The sequence below is a fragment of the Triturus cristatus genome, chromosome 3_1 (genome assembly GCF_964204655.1).
Source record: "Triturus cristatus chromosome 3_1, aTriCri1.1, whole genome shotgun sequence".
Taxonomy (NCBI): Eukaryota; Metazoa; Chordata; class Amphibia; order Caudata; family Salamandridae; genus Triturus; species Triturus cristatus.
Window position 1 is genome coordinate 797,478,136 of NC_140583.1, and position 19,359 is coordinate 797,497,494.

The window sequence follows — 19,359 nt, forward strand, 5'->3', positions numbered from 1 at the left end:
CGCTCAACCTGCGGCGTTTGCATGGGGTGCTCGCAAGTGTCCCGTTCATACGGGAGCCGGCCATTTTGGCGTCCTTGGACGCCACTATGGCGTTTGACACACTTGAGTGGCCATATATTTGGGCGACGCTCACGAAGTTTGGGTTTGGCCCAGGATTCATCGGTTGGGTAAAATTGTTGTACTCTGGACCGCTGGCGCAGGTGGTTGTGAACGGTAGAGTGTCAGCTCCGTTCGAGCTGGGCAGGGGCACGCGGCAGGGCTGCCCGTTATCGCCGCTCCTTTTCGCGCTTGCCTTGGAGCCCCTGGCGGAGTGGCTGCGGTGGCATCCTTCTATCCGTGGTCTCCGTTGGACCCCCGAGTATGAGGACCGCATATCTCTATACGCCGATGATATTCTCCTGTACCTGGCTTCCCCACGTAAATCACTGATAGTACTGGTTGATGTATTGCACTCATTTGGCCTTAACTCCGGCCTTGTCATCAACTGGGCTAAATCGTGTGTGTATGTTCTCTCTGGGGAGGATCCTATCCTTCCGCGGGGTTGTCCTATCCAGATCGCCCCGCGGGGATTTAGGTACCTGGGTGTCTTCATTACCCTGGACGCGGAGGCCCGATATAGTCAGAACTTGCTTCCCCCCCTCCAGCGTTTGAAGGAGGATGTCGCGCGTTGGAGGCGCTTGCCGCTCTCGCCGCTCGGCCGGGCGGCATTGTTTAAGATGATGTCGCTGCCGCGTTTCCTGTACGCTCTGCAGAACACAATGGACGTCGTCCCGGCGCGCTACTTTCGCGAGGTGGAGAGTTTGCAGCGCCGACTGTTCTGGGAGGGTAGACCGCGTATCGCCCTGGCGAAGCTGACGCTCCCGTGGTATGACGGGGGGATTGCCCTCCCGGATATCAAACGGTATTATTGGGCCTCCCAGCTGGCTGCGATCAATCACGGCCTGTATGAGCCCGCTCTAAACCCGGCCTTTGAAATAGATAAGATGTTGCTGCCGGGTGGTGACTATAATCGAGCGCTTTACTCCAGCTCGCTCGACGCACGTCTGACGGGCCCCACGCGTGTCATGGTACGAGTGTGGCACGCGGCTAATGTGGCGATGGGGTGGAAAGATCGTTTGACCCGGGCGTCGCCACTATACGCATCTGAGCAGTTGGGCTCCCTGTGGACCTCGAAGGGCTTTGAGAAGTGGGACATGATAGGCATCAGCAGGGTGGGTGATCTCTGGACGAGGGGGGGATTCAAAACGTTCGAGGTACTGCAGACGGAATTCCAGTTGCATGACAGGGAGTACTTTCGATATATGCAGATCCGTCATGCGCTATGCTCCGTATTCCCGGACGTTGACTCCATCCCGGTGTATTCCCCTCTGGAGGATAGAGTGCTAGATGGGCATGTACCGGACAGCACGATTTCATTAATTTACACAAAACTTATCAATGACCGTTCGGGACTGCTGACTAACCTTCGTGAGGCATGGGTTGCCGATGGATTGGAGCTGGATGACGAGGACTGGGTGTCTGCGGTGGCCTCCCCGAAAGAGGTGGCCATACCGGCCCGCCTTCGCTTCGTCCAGCTCAAGATACTCCATAGGGTCTATGTTACGGGGCCAAGGCTACTGCGTATGGGCTATGCTGTGGACGGGTTGTGTAAGCGTGGGTGTGGTTCTTTGGGGACCTTTCTCCATATTTTGTGGGAATGCCCGGAGGTGGCGCGATTCTGGCGTGGTGTGCATGAGGTTCTGCGGGTAGTTACGCGTGTGTCGCTGCTGCCCGAGGCGAGGAGATGTCTTCTGAATGTGTGGGAGCCAACCGACTACTCGGTGCCGCAAACGTGGTGGGCGACTCTGGGATATATGGTGGCCAAACGCGACATTGCTCAACTGTGGGGTTCCCAGAGGTCGCCGACTGTCTCGGCATGGAAGGATAACATGGATTGGTGCATGTTTCGGGAAAAGGTGGTGTATGTTGCGAGAGGTAAGCCTGGGACATGGGTGAAAGTATGGGGCCCCTGGAACGCCTACCGTGGGGGAATCTGTACCCCGCCGTTATTGCCCGATCCGTCACCGGCCCCGTCCCCTTAGCCAGTTTATCTTCCCGGTTCCGGGCACTGAGTCTACTTAGTCCCCGTCCTGACCTTTTCCCCCCCTTGATGCTCCTATGGATTGGTGGGGTCCCCCTGCTAGGGGAGCACATGCTGTTGTTTCCGATTGTGGGTTGCCTTGTGGATTTGTTTTTTGTTGTTATTTATACTAAAATGAAACCGTTACGTGGGGTCCGGATGGTGTGGCTACCAACGCTTCTAACTCCTGTGCATTTCCCTCTGCCGCAGCATGCGTGCTATTGTCTGTATTACATGCTCCTTTTGCCTGCTAGCGGCCGGCCTGAAGGTTGTAGGCCCATCTTTGTATATTTTTTGGATTCTGTAATAAACGGTTTAAAAAAAAAAAAAAATTGCAAAGATTTATTTTCTATAGTAAACTTTCTTTTATTTTGCCAAGTCTTCTTTTCTCACTTTGCACTCATGTTTTCTTATGTTTTTGCTCATGGGCACTGTTCTCAAAAGACGAGGATCATCTTTTTGCAAAGTGATTTATGTAGTTTCTGAAATTATGCTTTAACACATAATCGTGTTATACACTCTAAACCACGCCATCCCAATCCGCCAAAATCCAATCCACACCAATCCACCTCAACTCACTCCACACCAATCCGCTCCACTCAATCCAATCCACCCAAGACCAATCCAGTCCACCCCACTCCAATCCAAACCACTTGCCCCAATCTAATCCACTCCAATACACCACACTCCATTCCTCCTAACCCACCCCACTCCAGTCTGCCCCATTCCAATCCAAAACAATCTGCCCCACTCCAATCCAAAACAATCTGCCCCACTCCAATCCAAAACAATCTGCCCCACTCCAATCCTCCGCACTCCAGCCTACACCCCACTCCAATCCAAAACAGTCTGCCCAACTCTAAAAACAACCTGTCCCACTCCAATCCAAAACAATATGCCCGCTCCAATCCAACACATTCTGCCCCACTCTAATCTAAAACAGTCTGCCCCACACCAGTCTGCCACACTCCAATCCAAAATAGTCTGCCCACTGCAATCTTCCCCACTCCAATCCAAAACAATCTGCCCTCTACCATTCAAAACAATCTGCCCCTCTCCAATCTTCCCCATTCCAATCCAAAGCAATCTGTCGAACTCCAATCTGCCCCACTCCCATCCAAAACAATCTGCCACGCTCTAATCTGCAACACTCCAATCTGCCCCACTCCAATCGAAAACAATCTGCCCACTCCAATCCTCCCACTCTAATCTGCCCACTCCAATCCGCCCTACCCCAATCTGCCCCATTCCAACAATCTGCCTCACTCCAACAATCTGCCAAACTCCGACCATCTGCCCCCCTCCAATCCAAAACAATCAGCCCCACTCCAATCCAGAACAATCTGCCCCATTCCAATCCAAAACAATCTGCCTCACTCCAATCCAAAAGTCTGCCCCACTCCAATCTGCCCCACTCCAATCCAAAACAATCTGCCCCACTCCAATCCTAAACAATCTGTCCCCTCAATCAAAAACAATCTGTCCCACTCAAATATGCCGCACTCCAATCCAAAACAATCTGTCCCACTCCAATCCATCCAACTCCAACTCCAACCTGCCCCACTCCAATCCACCTAACACCAATCTGCCCCACTCAAATTGAAAACAATCTGTCCCACTCTAATCTGCCCCACTCCAGTCCACCCCACCCCAATATAAAACAATCTGCCCCGCATCAATCAGACCCACTCCAATCCAAAACAATCTGCCCACTCCAATTCAAAACAATCTGCCCCACTTCAATCCAATACAATCTGCCCACTCCTATTCGCCCCACTCCAATCCAAAACAATCTGCCCCACTCCAATTTGCCCCACTCCAATCCAAAACAATCTGTGCCCTCAATCAAAAACAATCTGTCCACTCCAATATGCCGCACTCACATCCATAACAATCTGCCTCACCCCGATCTGCCCCACTCCAATCCAAAACAATCTGCCCCACTCCACTCCATCCAACTCCAACCTGCCCCACTCCAATCCACCCAACTCTAATCTGCCCCACTCCAATTGAAAACAATCTGTTCCACTCTAATCCGCTCCACTCCAGTCTGCCTCACTCCAATCCAAAACAATCCACCCCACCCAATCCGCCCCACTCCAATACAAAACAATCTGCCCAGCTCCAATCCATCTAACTCCAATCTGTGCCACTCTAATCCATCCAACTCCAATCTGCCCCTGTCCAATGCAAAACAATCTGCACCACTCCAATCTGCCCCACTCCAGTCTGCCCCACTCCGATCTGTCCCACCCCAATCTGCCCCACTCCAATCTGTACCACACCAACTTGCCCACTCCAATCCAAATTAATCTGCCCCACTCCCACACAAAGCAATCCACCCCACTCCAATTCAAAACAATCTGCTCCACTCCAATCTGTCCCACTCCAATCCAACACGATCTGCCCCACTCCAATATGTCCCACCCCAATCAGCCCCAATCCAATATTAAACAATCTGTCCCACTCCAATCTAAAACAACCCACCCACTCCAATCTGCCCCACTCCAATCCACCCCACTCCAATCCACCCACTTCAATCCAATCCACCTCACCCCAGTACAATCCACCTCACCTCACCCCAGTCAAATCCACTTCAACCCAATCCAGCCAAATCCAACCAACCTCAAACCAATCCACCCCACACCAATTCAGTTCATCCCATCCAATCCAATCCCATCCACCTCAATCCAAACCACCCCACTCAATCCAATCCACCTCACTGCAATCCAATCTGCTCCACTCCTCCACCCCACCCCATGCCAATCCGATTCACCCCACTCCAATTCACCCTACTCCATTCGATTCCACTCCACCCCACTCCAATCCACCCCACCCCATCCCACCCCAAACCACCCGCACCCAATTTCAATCCACCCCACTTCCGTCTAATACACCCCTTCCAGTCCACCCACTCCATTGCAGTCCAATCAACCCCAATCTATTCCAATCCACCCACTCTACCCCAATCCAACCCATATCACCCCAGTTTAGTCCACTCCACTCAGTTTAATCCATCCAGCCCATCACACTCAAATCCACCCCACTCCAACCCAATCCACCCCACCCACTCCAGTTCAATCCACCCTACTTGAATCCAATCCACCCCACTCCAGTCCAATCTACTCCACTCCAATCCAGTACACCCCACTCCAATCCCACCTCCATTCCAGGACACCCCTTCCTCTCTAATTCACTCAATTCCAAACCACCCTACTCTAATCCAATCCACCCCACCCAATCCAATCCACCCCACCCCACCCTAAACCTCTCTAATTAAACCCACTCCAATTCACCCCAATCCACCAAATCAACTCCAATCCAATCCACCCCACTACCTCAATCCATTCCATCCCACTACACCCTATTCCACCCCACTCTACCCCATTGCACTCCACTGCCCCCTAAGCCACTCCCCTCTATGCCACTGAGCCACTAAACTCTGATCACCTCTACTCAACTTTATGGCACTCTACTCCCCCTACTCTACCAACGCACTCTACTCCGACAAATCCAGTGTCCGACACTGTACTCCCACCGCTCCACTCTAGGACACTCCATGCCACTAACATTCATCCATGCTGAGCAGCAGCCACGCTGGTGTAAAACATGGCTAAACACATTGCCAAAGCCAATAGCTCTAGCATAGGCGAGAACTTTTGGCTTTGCCAGTGCCTGTTATACTTTTCCTTCTGAGAAAAGGGCTATGAGGGGTTCCAGAGAATATGCTGTCACACTTCACTCACGCTGATCTACTAAGCTGCAGAACGTGATTGGAATATTTCATGCTGCAACACTTTACAAGCAGCATCTATGAGACCTCCGAATGCGCATGTCTCTTCATATGCACACAGACAGGGGCGTAACAAAGGCCCCCCGCAGCCCGGGCCTCCTCGGCACTGCACTCTGGCCAGAGAGCTCCTGATTGAGCCTGGAGGGGACCCCTCTTCTTACCACGCAGGGAGGCCCCTCAATTTTCGTTATGCCAGTTCACTCAGACAAACGGAGGGGGCATGGTGGAGAACAAAACATCTCTCATGAAGGGGGGGCTTGAAAGGAGATATGCTGCGTGGCTTTACATGCAGGTTGCTCAATCTTGCTCAGAAAAACCTCACCTAATAACTCTATTAATCACCTCGAGGCCAGGAGACAAAAACAACAAGTAATTCTGAAGGTCCTACGGAGGGGGCGTAACAGTGCGCTTGGGTCAAGGCCAAAGAGGGTTACCACAGAGACCCTTGCAGAGCGGATCCTCCCTCTAGGCCACATCGAGGATTGCTAGTTATTTGTCCTTCCTGCACAGTTCCCTGATCCCCAGGCACCTCGGCGGTTGCCCCGTCTTCTAGACAATGTCCATCCTGTAACCTGCCCCCAGCAGGTTGGCTTCTCTCAGGGCACACCCAGGCGTCCCTTCCGGGAGGTTTTATTACCTACGTTCAGTTCCAAACTTAAAGGGGAGCTGGTAATCAGATATTCTATCCATGGAGCTCCCTCGATTTCATACACCGTCTCCTATCCCTGCTAAAGACGATTTTCAATACACTGAGCAGAAAATACGTTCGATATTTGTACTCTGGCTGGCCAGTCAGCTTTGTGCAATGTTTACATTATGCAAGCTGCCTGCACTCAGATCCTGCACCCCCCCCCCACCACCACCCCCCCTGCATGATCAGCATACGTGTCTTCCGAAGGAGGGCTCCGAACTTAGTTTCAGGTGGGTGCTATCTTTTTGTCCATTAGACTGAAACAGGTGCAGCCGCGATACTTGTTACACAGGGTAAAGATAGGGATAGCTATGATGACAAGGTCCAGCCAAATAACGAAACAGAGGATGCACCACCGTCTCCCCAAAACATTGCGGTGCAGCTACAGTGGCAGCTCTAAGGTCGACCATCAGGTTAAACATGGGCCAATGCATCCTCCTGTTCGGTGAGGCGCAGGAACTTTGGTCAGAAGACTGATGGCCAAAGAGCGGGGTGCTGCCCCTTTTCCTAAGGGAACAGTTTAAAATCTGGGTTTTCTAGCAGACAAGCTCTCTCTGAAGGAACATGTGATTTCCATCTGTGGTACTTGTTTCGGCACCCTGCGACTGCTCAGGAGAGTGCGCCCTTGGCTTCCTCTCAGCTCAAGGAAAACGATGGCCTGGCCCTCATGAGTCGTCTGGACTATGGTAAAGCACTCATGGTGGCAGTGAACGAAACTCTCCTGTGCAAACTACAGGTGGGACAAAACACAGCAGCCCGTTAGGTCTGTGAGCTCCCTTCCGGCTCTCACTCTGAACCCTCCTTAAGAGCCTTGCACTGGCTACCCGTAAGGAAGCGTATAAACACACGTCCCTCACACAGAGCACCATTTCACAATGCCCTGACTACCTTCGCACAAGGCTCTCATGGTGCCACTCGGGTAGAAACCTGAGGTCTAAGGCTAAAGCAGGGCTACCCTCACAGCACATATGTTCGACCTGAAATGAGGGCTGTTTGTTCTCTTACCTAGCCCCCATCACTGGAACAGGCCAGCCCCTCAAATTCGATCTTGTCAGGATTTCAGTAGGTCTAAGAAATTACTAAAAACATGGGTTTTCTATATTAGTATTATTAGCTGCCTTTTTTGGAGTCTACAGTATTAGCACCGGGATACTCCTCTGGGCGCATAGCTACCCTAACACAACTAGTCTCACTTTGCCCAGTGGCAGGACAGTAGTCCCCCAGGGCTTAATTTGTAATAAACATAAGTGCCAGCGCTCTAGTCGGGGGGCCTCTGCAGCTTGCACCACCCATTGCCAATAACTGCATTGCCAATGATAGTACCTACACAACTACTAGCCAGCACACTGCTACAAGTTTGACAATACAGTCCCCCAAAGCTATAAAAATAGCTTGGGTGGCAAGTATCAGTTGTTTTTAATGCATACTGAATTAATAAATAATTGCTGGACTGCTCAGCTCTAAATTATACAAACAGCGCCACCATGTGGCGGCTGTCATAAGTGCTGGTGCCGACAATTAAGTGCTGGTGTCGAGCACCGGAAATCACCAAGTCAAATTAAGCATTGCAGCCCCCCCTCTCTAAAAGAGGTGTGCACTTTGGGTGCCCCTCCTGACATAAGAGCTATGCACTGGGCTTCGGTCTATTTGCACAGGATGCCTTCAGTGAACATATCTGATTGTCTTCTTCACTTAGGCAAAAAGGAAATCGCTCACTCACTATCCAGTGACTTTACAAGCACACTGACAGAGCGGTGAGGCTGGAGAAGGCTCCAGAGTCCGTGTGCCATTGTTTTTATTCATCTTTCTTAGTGAGATTTGAGGAAAAACTGCTAAGCCCAAGACAGAAAGGTGATACCCTCAAGGAGGTAAGACTAGGCAGTGAGGTGAGGTACAGTCAGAGGGGCGAGAGACAGGTTTAGAGGCGAGACCAGGCAGTGAGGTGAGACAATCACAGTGCTGTGGGACACGGACAGGAATGGGACTAGCCTGTGGTGCAAGAGACAGCCAGTGAGAGAGACGGAGCGCCCGGTCTGAGCATCTCACGGACTGTATATCGCATATGTCTATTGGTGATACTGCTGCACCGATGAATTGTTGATGCTTTTTATTCTCTTTGTCTGTTCATGTAAAATAGCAATAAAGAGATTTTTTTTAAAGTATGCGAGACAAGGCAGTAACAGGAGACAAAGACAGAGAGGTGAGAACATGAATTGAGGCGAGACAGGGGTGAACAGATGAGACAAAGGCCATGAGGTGAATCAGAACAGGGAGGTGAGACCAGGCAGCGAGACTAGTCATAGACACGGTGGTGAGATACAGACAAAAATGTGAGACCAGTAATTGAGGTGAGACAATGGCAGGTGGTGAGGCAAAGGCATGGAGGTGAGACCAGACAGTCAGGCGACATGCAGGCAGAGAGGTGAGACCAGGCCAGGAGGAGTGACAATGGAAGAGACATGAGACACAGATACAGAGGTGAGACCAGCCAGAAACTTCAGACCACTCGGTGAGGAGAACCATGGACAGGTAGGTGAGACACAGAAATGAGGTGAGACACAGAAATGAGGTGAGATACAGACAATGAGGTGAGAAGCAGACAATGAGTTGAGACACAGACAATGAGGTGAGAAACAGACAATGAGGTGAGAAGCAGACAATGGCATGATGTGAACCAGGCAGTGAGGTGAAACACTGGCAGCGAAGTGAGGCAAGGTCAGAAAGGTGAGATCAGAAGGTGAAAGGAAGCACTGACAAAAATGTGAGACACAGGTGGAAGGTGAGACCACGCAGTCCGGTAAGACGTAGGCTGTGAGGTGAAACAGACATCGAGGTGAGTCACAGGCAGAGAGGAGAGGCACCGTCATGGAGTTAGAAGCAGTCAGAGAGCCAAGGTCAGGGAGGTCCAGGCAGCTCCTGCAGTGATGTGAAGTCAGAGAAGAAACTCACAGGCAAGGAGGTGGATATCAGGAAGTGAACTAGGACAATGGCAGTGATGTAAAAGGGGTGAAACACAGACAGGAATGTGAGACACACAACGAGGGGTTGAGACCAACACTAAGACAAAACAGAGGCGACAGAGACGGAAGTGGTCAGGTAGTAAAGTCAGAAGCAAAGAGGGAGATGTGACAGAGACAGAAAGGTGAGTCCAGTCGGTGAAGTGTGAGACAAGGACGGAGAGGTGAGGCACGGTAGAGTAAGCAGTGAGATAAAACACAGGCATGGAAGTGAGACGCGGTAAGGATGGTGGGAAATAGGCAGCGAGGGTAATAGGCACGATTAGACAGAGGCGTTGAGGTGAAACACGAGCAGTGAATTCAAAAACAGGCCAGGAGGTGAGACACAGGAAGGGAGCAGAGAAACGGGCAGTAAGGTGAAACAGGCTGAGAGAGCAGCAGTCGAGAGGCAAGTTACAGGCAGGACGGCGAGACACAGGCAGCCTGGTTAGTCCGATAGACAACGATCAGCCCCGGCCGCGCACGGAGGGCAGGTGCGTCACTAGGGACCGGCCGATGCCACAAACACTGTATCCAAGGGAGGGGACGCGGCGCGGGCGGCGAGAGGCAACGAGAGCAGCGAGGAGCGGGCGCTCGGAGCAGCAGACACGGTGTTCTGCGAAGGTGGGGGGCCTACATATTGCCGTCATTACAGCCTTGGGGGAGCAGGGGGCACTGGCACCAGCGCTGCAGAGGGGTAGGGGCTCGGGGCAGCAGGGAGTGCAGGAAGAGCTGAAATTGCGTCAAGTATAGGGAGACGTTAGGAGCAACAAGCCCTCCCACCCCACTGCATCCTCAGTCCCAGACCGTAGGGTTTGGGGGGAGCAGGGCAGCTGTATCCCACCGACAAACAACGCCCCGTAAAGGATTACTGATAGGGCTCGTGGGGACAAAACAGCCCCACACCTGCCCCAATAGTGCAGTGGTTGAGGTCAGTAGATGCAGCAGTGCTAGCAGCAGGTACCACAAGGCCGGTAAAACTGCCCCGCGTGGGGGAGGGGACAGAGGCGCAGGGCAATAGAGTTCCGGCAACCCCAAGAACTGCCTCGGCAGTGGAGTGAGAGCACGGGCTAAAGGGCGACCATTAACGGCGACCCCCAAAGATCCAGTGAGGCTTGGACTGGGAAAGCGTGAGCAGGGGCAGAGGCAACCCCCTCCTGTGTGATAAGAGCAGGGATGGCACGTCCGTCTAGTCATGCTTTCAGCAAGTCAGGGCAGCAAGGCGAAGGGCAGGAGTAGCCAGATGTGCTTAAAGTGATGACACCAGGATCACACGCAGCAGAAACGGGCACCATATCTGCGCCAGGATTCTGCTGAGAGGAGGGTTGGGTGAACCTCGAGAGAATACCTCACAAAGCCAATAGGATAATTGGGTTCAGGAAGCGTCCAGGTGAGGCCCTCTGTAACCAGCTGGTGGTAATGTAGCTGGCTTGCTTGCCCCCTTCGACTACAGCCCCCACCGCCCACAGCTCTTCCAAGCCCTGCTGCACCCCCCGAGCTGACACAAGCACCATGTCTCACGTGTAAGTAAAACCTTTTTCGGGGGAGGGGGATTGGAATGAAGGAAAGTGCATTCACTGATTATACTTTTCTTTGAGGTTTTCCTTCAAAAGGGGAACAGGGGAATGCTTTGAAGTCTTTTGTTGTTTCCAGGGGCGGTGGGCAGCGAGGGAATACGTCTCTTTGATGTTGTGGGTTCCAAAGGTACACGCGCAGCTCACCCGGCCCCGCGCACACCTGCCCTTTGCGGAGACCCTGGCACCGGAGAAGGGCTGGGGAGGTAGCCTTTGAACTGACCCAGGGGTCCTATGACGCACTTTCTATAAGTGGACAAGTAGCTCCAGGTTTCCCTGACAAAATATTCTTTCACAGGTCCCAGAAAACTTAAAAGTCCAAGAATGGCTGGTGGTGCCACTCATGGGGATACTTGAGAGCTATCATTTCAATCTGCATCCCATGAATGCAAGTTCGTGGTTTCAAAGGGAAATGTATCAAATGTGCTGTGGGCCAGGGGAGGGCTCTACCGCACAATAAGGGTTCGCAGTCAATTAGACCCTGTAACTACAGGTCTGTGGCCCGGGTGTTCTTCTAGACATGCTTGTGGTGTGGGCTGGGCTCTAGCTGTAGCAGAAGAACATTCCAGAATGCTGGACTGGGCCCCTGCGGCCTTGTAGAACCTGGTGAGGCCTTTCACACTAGAGGACTCTAAACATTCTCATGGTCGAGGCGGCCCGGTAGCAGCCCATAGTTTAGGGGCATAATCTCCCACATCATTATTAAATTGCTAGAGACAATGAAATGGCGTATTGCTACTATATGTCTATTCTTCCTCAATGCATTGCTTGACCGTTTGAAAAAGAAAAATAATGCACGTTTTCAAAAGCACATTTAACAGCTTGAAAAACTCAGTTGCTGAGACAACCATCACAACGGGGCATCTGGTCGATGAGAGTGTGTGGTTCCCTGCCTATGGGATCGGCCAGGCACTAGGGGGCCTATTTACAAGCCCCTTGCGCCACTGGTGCATCACTTTTACTATTGAAAAAAAGTGACGTACCAGCAGCGCAAGGGGCTTCTAAATAAGCCCCCAGATCTTTAGTGCGCTGTACCACTGCTGTATGAATCTCCTGCCTCCCGCAAAAGACACTGAGACTTAAACAGGGCCAGTCTGGCCACTGTGCCAATGTGGCATTCTCTGGTACTTGAAGGAGGCAGATCCTTCTTTTGAGCAGAGGAGCGTCGCCCCACTAAGAAAACCCGCAGACTAGAGCTGAGAAATAAAACGGTAATCCAGTTTATGTATTACTGTTTTATTTTTCAGCAACGACCCGTCCTGAACTTATTGACAGGGCGGGGCGGGGTTAGTGCTGCCACGCCAAGTGGCAGCAAGCAAGAGATGTGCTCTTAAAAATACGCATGTCTGTTTGGCTGGCAGTCTTGCGACGACCAGCCAGACAGGCGCATTTAAAACTTCTCTAACCCATAAGACAGCTAGGTTAGAGAAAGAGCAGGCCTTCAGTGCTCTTAGGAGCGCTGGGTGAGCCCGCTCCCTCCCATCCTGGCGCTGCTCTCCTGCTGGGAAGAGTAGCGCCAAGATTGGGATGGGGAGTTTGCTGCTGGGTCTCACGGTGGAGCCTACTAGATGATCGAAGGAGGACATCACGTCACGGAGGAAGGTATGTTTGTTTTATTTTAATTTTATTTTTTGTCAAAACCCTCCATACAGGGTAGCTGCCACTGCTGGTAAGCTGCATTCTAAGGGGCTGCTATCAGAGCAGGATGGGCTGCCATGACCCACCATGCCCCTTCTAGGCGGCAGGGCTGGTTTGAACCTTCTTGCTTGGGCTGATTTTCATTTTGAGTCAAGTCACGGGCTTCCACATATCATACCAAAGGTACCTGGAGGCTTTAGATCCTATTGGCTGTTTACTAAAAAGGCTCAAACCACCTTGGGGTTTAACTGCCGGTGGTGAGAAAAGTCAGTGGTTGAATGTCCACTTCAGAGGTCTGTGCAAAACTCAACTTCACAGATTCAAATCCACACAAGATTGATTCGGTCTTTCATCTATAAAAGTTCAAGCAACTACTTCGATTGGGTTGGATAACAAGAACATGCATTGTTACAAAGTGAAGAGTGATGGTGTACGAAATTTGCAGAAAACAGCTTTACATAATTACACAAAATGTCTATAAAATTACATGCAAGATACAAATACAGGGACATATTTACAAGATAATGATGCAGCGCTGCGCTGCACGCTATCTTGCTGCGCCTAGCTGTGCCATTAGGAAAGTGCAGAATTGTGTCATATTTACAACAGTACGATGCACCTCTGTGCTGGTGCACAATAGGCTGCCTAGCGCCAATGCGGGCACCCTTCCACCACGGTGCAAGGTTGCCTGAGTTGCAGGGCTGATGTTTTTTGTTCAGGAAGGGGCACCTTCCTCCACAAAAATAATAATTGATGGCCTTTTCCTCCTTCTTTGTGTGCTGAATGCAGCACACACAGAAAGAAGAAAAAACAAGGAGAAATAAAGGTATTTCTCCACATTATGCTACTTTTATGCATCTCCTGGGGAGGCGATAGCATCTGGCGCATTTCCAGGTTTATGAAACCTTGTAAATCTGGGAATGCATCAGAATCCATGGGTGTTGCGTGGGAAAACTCACAGCAACACCCATGGAATGCCCCTTTCCACGCAGAGTAATGCGTGAACGGGGGCCATATTTACAAGGCCATGAAGAGTCACGCAAGGTGGCTTAGTGTGACCTTGTAAATATGGGTCAGCACACTGCACCACCTCAGCGTAAAAAAAAGTGATGCTCTGTGGGCGTAAGGGGCACGGTAATGTGCCTCAGAGCATTTAGCGCTATATTGTAGTGTGAAATTCATTCATCCTTGTGTTTGCTAAAAATGAGCACCAAAAACATACGTTCTGTGAGCAACAGCTGCTTGCATTCTTTTTGTTTGCGCTGTTCTCACGCCCCGTGCTATAGTTTTGCCGCAATCACAGCATAATTACGCGAGGTAACGTAATAAGTTGTAAAGTGAAATTCCTGAAAATATGTGAATTACGCAGAGGTACTTTAAATTTCACCTGGGTCTAGGTGAGCGGCAGTTCAGCTGTTGGTATGTAAAAGACTATTGTTATAGGGATATTATTAATTCCTAGTTACCTCCCAAGAGCAGCAAATCCTGCTGCGGTCTCACCAGTGCTAACCCGCTCAGGCTTTCCCCTTCTGAGAACATTAAGCGACCTTAATAATACCCCTGAGCTCTGGAAGAACATTTAGAGGAATCAGGTTGTCACTTTGTAGAGATTTATAGGACGTTTTCTGATGACCTGGCCCATTTCTGTCCCAGTAATGCTGATTCTTTGCATACTTTTTATTCGGTCGCAGTCCCAGCCCATCCATTACCCTAAGCATGAGAAGGCTTGTGTTATGTAACTCGGCCCCCCCTCCCCCCTCCCCCCTCCCCCCAGGCTCTTAGATCGGAGCAAGAGATGCGTTGGAGGGAGGGTTAGTGCACAGATTTTCATAAAGCGAGTAATCTCTGCACGGCTCGTGTTGCCATAGAACAATATTTCACATATCATCCATCACAAAAATGGAGGGAAAAAAAAGTTCTTTTGGTTGCTGAGCTAGTGCAGGCCCAGATCCCGCGCACGTGCACTTAACGCGACAGAGTTTAAATTTCCGTGCTCGAGACATCAAGTGCGCATTAGGAAGACCAACACCGAATTACAGGCCTTGCGGACAATTTAAGGCCCGCGGGTTTTCACCAGCTGGAGTTCGTTGCGAACATTTACAGTAATGGAGGGAGCCCCGTGGTGACAGGCGACCGGAGGCTACTGGAGGTGAGACGCCTTACAATTCAAAGAGAGGACCGAGCCAGAGCCGAGCCGGGTGCCTAGCTCGGCTCAAAGAGACAGTACACAGGCTGCAAACAGCTTCCATTGGTACAGCCGGTGCAGCTGCACCAGAGTCCAGAGGTCTGAGTAACCACTGAACGCTGATTATTGCTATATTCTATCATTAAAACAGCAGCGAGAGGGGCCCATATTTTTCCTTGCAATAAGGCCCAGGACACACTGGCTAAGCAACTGAATGTAAACCTCACAACAAATGTTATGAAAAATTAGGACAAAAACATTTTATAGTGACTTTTTAACATCTCTGATTGTCTCATTTTAGTGCATATAATTACACCACTGCACAGAGTAATATTTATTGAAAGTACGATTTTTAAAAAACATTCAGTATTACCTCCATGTGCTGAAGTTTCATTCCGTCGTGTTATCTGTATGTGTGGTGTATATTGTATTATGTGTGAAGCAAAAGTATTCTCCACTAACCATATACAAGTGAGGTTTTTAAATAGTGCACATCCTGAACTTGTTTCATTGTGCTCTCAAATTGATTGGTCAAGGAAAATTAAACATGGTACATTAAAGCAATTTGTCTTTGATCACACAATTTGGTCTAGTGGGGAAGCAGGCATTTGATTACAGGTTTTTCAGCCACTGTAGGTAAAATCGTTCTATCTTCCCATTTGAACAAAGCTTTGTGTTCAATAATATTTCCTGAATTACCATTAGTTAATGGAATTCATTAAATGACCCATCACATCATAAATCAAACTGACACCATAAACACCCACACACATATGTATGTAACATATGTTCAGCCAGGCCCTGCGTCCAAACCCTTACTATGCACAGTCAATAGCTATGCTCAGTGAGGGAGTTGGGTGAATATAGCAAAGAAATTCCCAGGAATTCATCGTCAAAGGGTATGGTATTAAGATATTTCTTTATATTAAAAAAACCTCGGAAATTCACTAAAAACATCAAAGGTTAGAGTGACGTTATATTTGGGTAAGGCCCCAAAATGTTAAGCTTACATTAAAAAAACTCAGAAACAATATATGGCTGGTGCTCACTGGAGGGTCAGGCCTACCTCCAAATATTACTATTCACAAAAACAAAACAGGCCATGGCACTCCAAAGGTTGGTATTCCAAAATATATTTCTTCTACCATAAATGTGACAGCAACATGCTACCGACGGGGTTGGTTGGTTATACTTAGGTGTAAATATCACTTAAAACACATCATTCTAAATGTATAAATGCACAAAACCACTGAAATTCACCAGTTAAAAGTTATCCCAAGTACTGTAACTCATGCCCTAAGGTAATTATAACTTGTACCCTCGCCATGCACTGCTAATTACCCCACTTATTACATCTTCTATGGCATCGTTGATGATATCACTGCAACATTTTAAATGAAATTATTGATGAGTAAACTGTGCATGGTGGGGGCACTAGTGAATGAATATATCTGTCGGCTCCGCGGATAGTCTGCGGCATGAAATATCTATATTTTTCAACCCAAATTTCTCAAAAATGACTGAACAGATTTTGACTAAATCTCAAAAAGCAAGCTTTTCTTTCTAGACCAAGATCTAGCTTTCTGCCAAATTTAATTAGGTGTAATTATGTTCAGCTGTTTTGGCTGCATCCCTGCCTGATTTTCCTATGGAAAAATGAATAGGGAGAATTTGTTTTTTTCAGCACCTGCTTGATGGATCACCCAAAAGCCTTCCAGGAAGAAGCAAGCGTATTTTTTTAATATGTCTGTATCCTGTTGGTGCCGCTAGAAGCAGGAAGGGCACCACTAAACTTTTATTTAATGTTGTGGAGGGCTGCTGGGAGCCCAGAAGCCCCAATCAACATTTAAAAAAACACAGTAAGTCTTCAGGGTCTTTAAATCCTTATTCCCACGAGAGCTACCTTATTTATTTTAAAGCACTCCAAGCTGGAGCACTATGCTCTTCACTTGGAGAGCAGGGACACCTTGTGGTGAGTTCTATGCTGCACTTTGTGGTCTGAAATATGTTAAAGTAAAGACTCAAAGCCATGTTGATTTTTCTCCAGATAAGGTTTTCTTAAATTTTTTTATGATAATCACTTTTAAACATTGCAATGTGAGAATTTATATAATATACATTTGGTTACGATTATTGCTGACTCCTTGACAAAGACAACAGGTCTACTTTATTCTTGATAGTATACTTACTCCTTAATGAAGCCAATTGCCCCACTTTTTATATTTTTATGTTCTGACCCTATGATAAAGTCAGTAGGTCTGCCTTAACTAAAATGACACACTTTATATTGCTACATCACAGCCATGCATGCCCACGGGGATTAGGTGCAGGGTTTGGCCGAAGGTCAGGCCTAGCAGACAACCCCACACTACACGAGGTCGAAGTACTACATCACAGTTAGGAATCAATCATTTCAAGTAAGTATGCTATTTTAAGACTATAATACTTTTATAAGACTCAGGTATTTATATTGAACATGTGTGGTAAAAAGATTATCAAAGTTATAGTAATAATGCTGAATAATTATGATTCTCTCAAAAATCACATTTACTCAATAGTGCAGCAGCAGTTGTCGAGAGTACAATGAAACATGCTGATAATTTTACTTTTATTTAAGTGAAAAATGATGCACAATTGTAAGTTTACTCTTTTCATGTGTATTATTCAGCCACCCAGTGGTGTTTTGTTATTAGTGTCACTCTTTGTTAGTCACTTTTCACTCTCTATAGTATTTATACATATAATCCTGTTCAAGCAAGGAATAATCCAATTAAAAACTGTTCTGAACACCTTTGTGGTTGAACATTATCAACGTCACTGTTGATAACCAAACCATTTAGTCTGCAGGCCTCAACAATATGGTCTGCAGGCCCTTTGGTGACTTGGAGACCAGAAGAGTGTCATCGGCTAATAAAAGAATCACAGTCTTAATTTTGGTAACACCGGGGCATTAGTACATGTGCACAGAGCCTCTTTCACCTGATTAATATACAAAGAGAATAAAAATAAGACAATTATCAGCATTTACAAGCACCTTTCTTGACATGAAAAGGCTATGTGGGCTCCCCAGCTAGTGTCCAACAGACTGTAGTGAGTGGTGATCCGGTTGCCTTTTAAAAGTATATTTTGCTAAGTAAACTGAGAAAATGCTCTAGGCTGAGAAAGTTTCAGTCTCGATCTTGCACAGTAGCTGAGAAAGATTCATTCCTTGGTGCAGTGTCACCCCTGCTACACTCCTTTGCGACCCTCTAGGATGTGAAGCGCACCCCACATTTTGAAGACTCCCGCTTTAGCACTTCTTTTTTCATCAACAACCTTTCTCAATTTGCTTTCTGTGACCATATACTCTAAAATGTTTTAGGTATCCTATTCAATGGCGCGCAGGCGCACTGAAATGACTTTCCTTCCCTAGGTGAAGTTTGTATTTAGATTCACTCACATGTGGATCAGCCATATTTGTTGCTTCTAAGGACACTATTGTCACCCTGCTAATGGCACAACAGGTGTTCCTGCAGTCTTGAATTGCTCTAAAACTGGCCCAACCCTCGTAGCATTTTTGTTCAAGATCATATATCAACTAGGAGAGCTTCACTGGACCCCATCAACAACACCAGGCATAACCCTTTCATACTGAAAATGTGCAGTGAGAGGATTTTTCTGCCACTGTTCATAGCAACAAGCCACTTAGAGCTTAAAATTGAATATCATCCTGGTAATTTTTAAAAGCAGAGATTTGTTGACGTAATCTGTGGGGATAGCCGAATCGATACATAATCAGACCAAATTAGTTCTCAGATATAGGAACTGAATAGAGCAGAACCCTAAATGGGAGCCTGTGAGAAGCCCTTGCCCACCCGGCTCGCCATTCATGAATCTAGGAGTATCACCTCAATAGTGCCAATCATCCAATACACTCCCTCTTACTTCCTCAGATTATGATCACCAGGCATAATTCTTCTTTGTAATTCCTTCCTCAACATTGGTCCCTCCCAATGCTTCTTCCATTACTTAGTACTACCCCACTGGCTTATACTATCCCTTAGTTTTGAGAATTGCAACAGTACTTAACGTGTGCCTTTAAGTTACTCATCCGTATACATCTCTTACATTTGAATATACATCTTGCTCTAGAGGCGACTACCACCCTGATACTACTGGGTTTATGGAATAACTCTGCAGCGTCATCGTATGACAAATTGCTGATTAACCTAGGGTACATAGTGGCGAAGAGGGAGATAGCACAAAAAATGGGGTAATAAAATAGGTCCAAAACTGCACGGCTGGGATCTGGGAATGGAGCTTTGTAGGGTAAGGGAAAAGATGGAGTATGAAGGCAGAGCATGCTGTCGCAAATATGAGACAA

General features: G+C 48.4%; 1 protein-coding gene across 1 annotated transcript in view; it reads left to right on the top strand.

Annotated features, from left to right (window-relative positions):
• The first annotated feature begins 10,147 nt into the window (after positions 1-10,147).
• DRC11 (dynein regulatory complex subunit 11) overlaps positions 10,148-19,359 on the top strand; it is a 952,572-nt gene continuing 943,360 nt past the window's right edge. Inside the window, exon 1 of the mRNA XM_085645096.1 lies at positions 10,148-11,122. Coding sequence (XP_085501222.1) covers positions 11,112-11,122 — 11 coding nt within the window. The 5' untranslated portion in view covers positions 10,148-11,111. The remainder of the gene's footprint in view (positions 11,123-19,359) is intronic.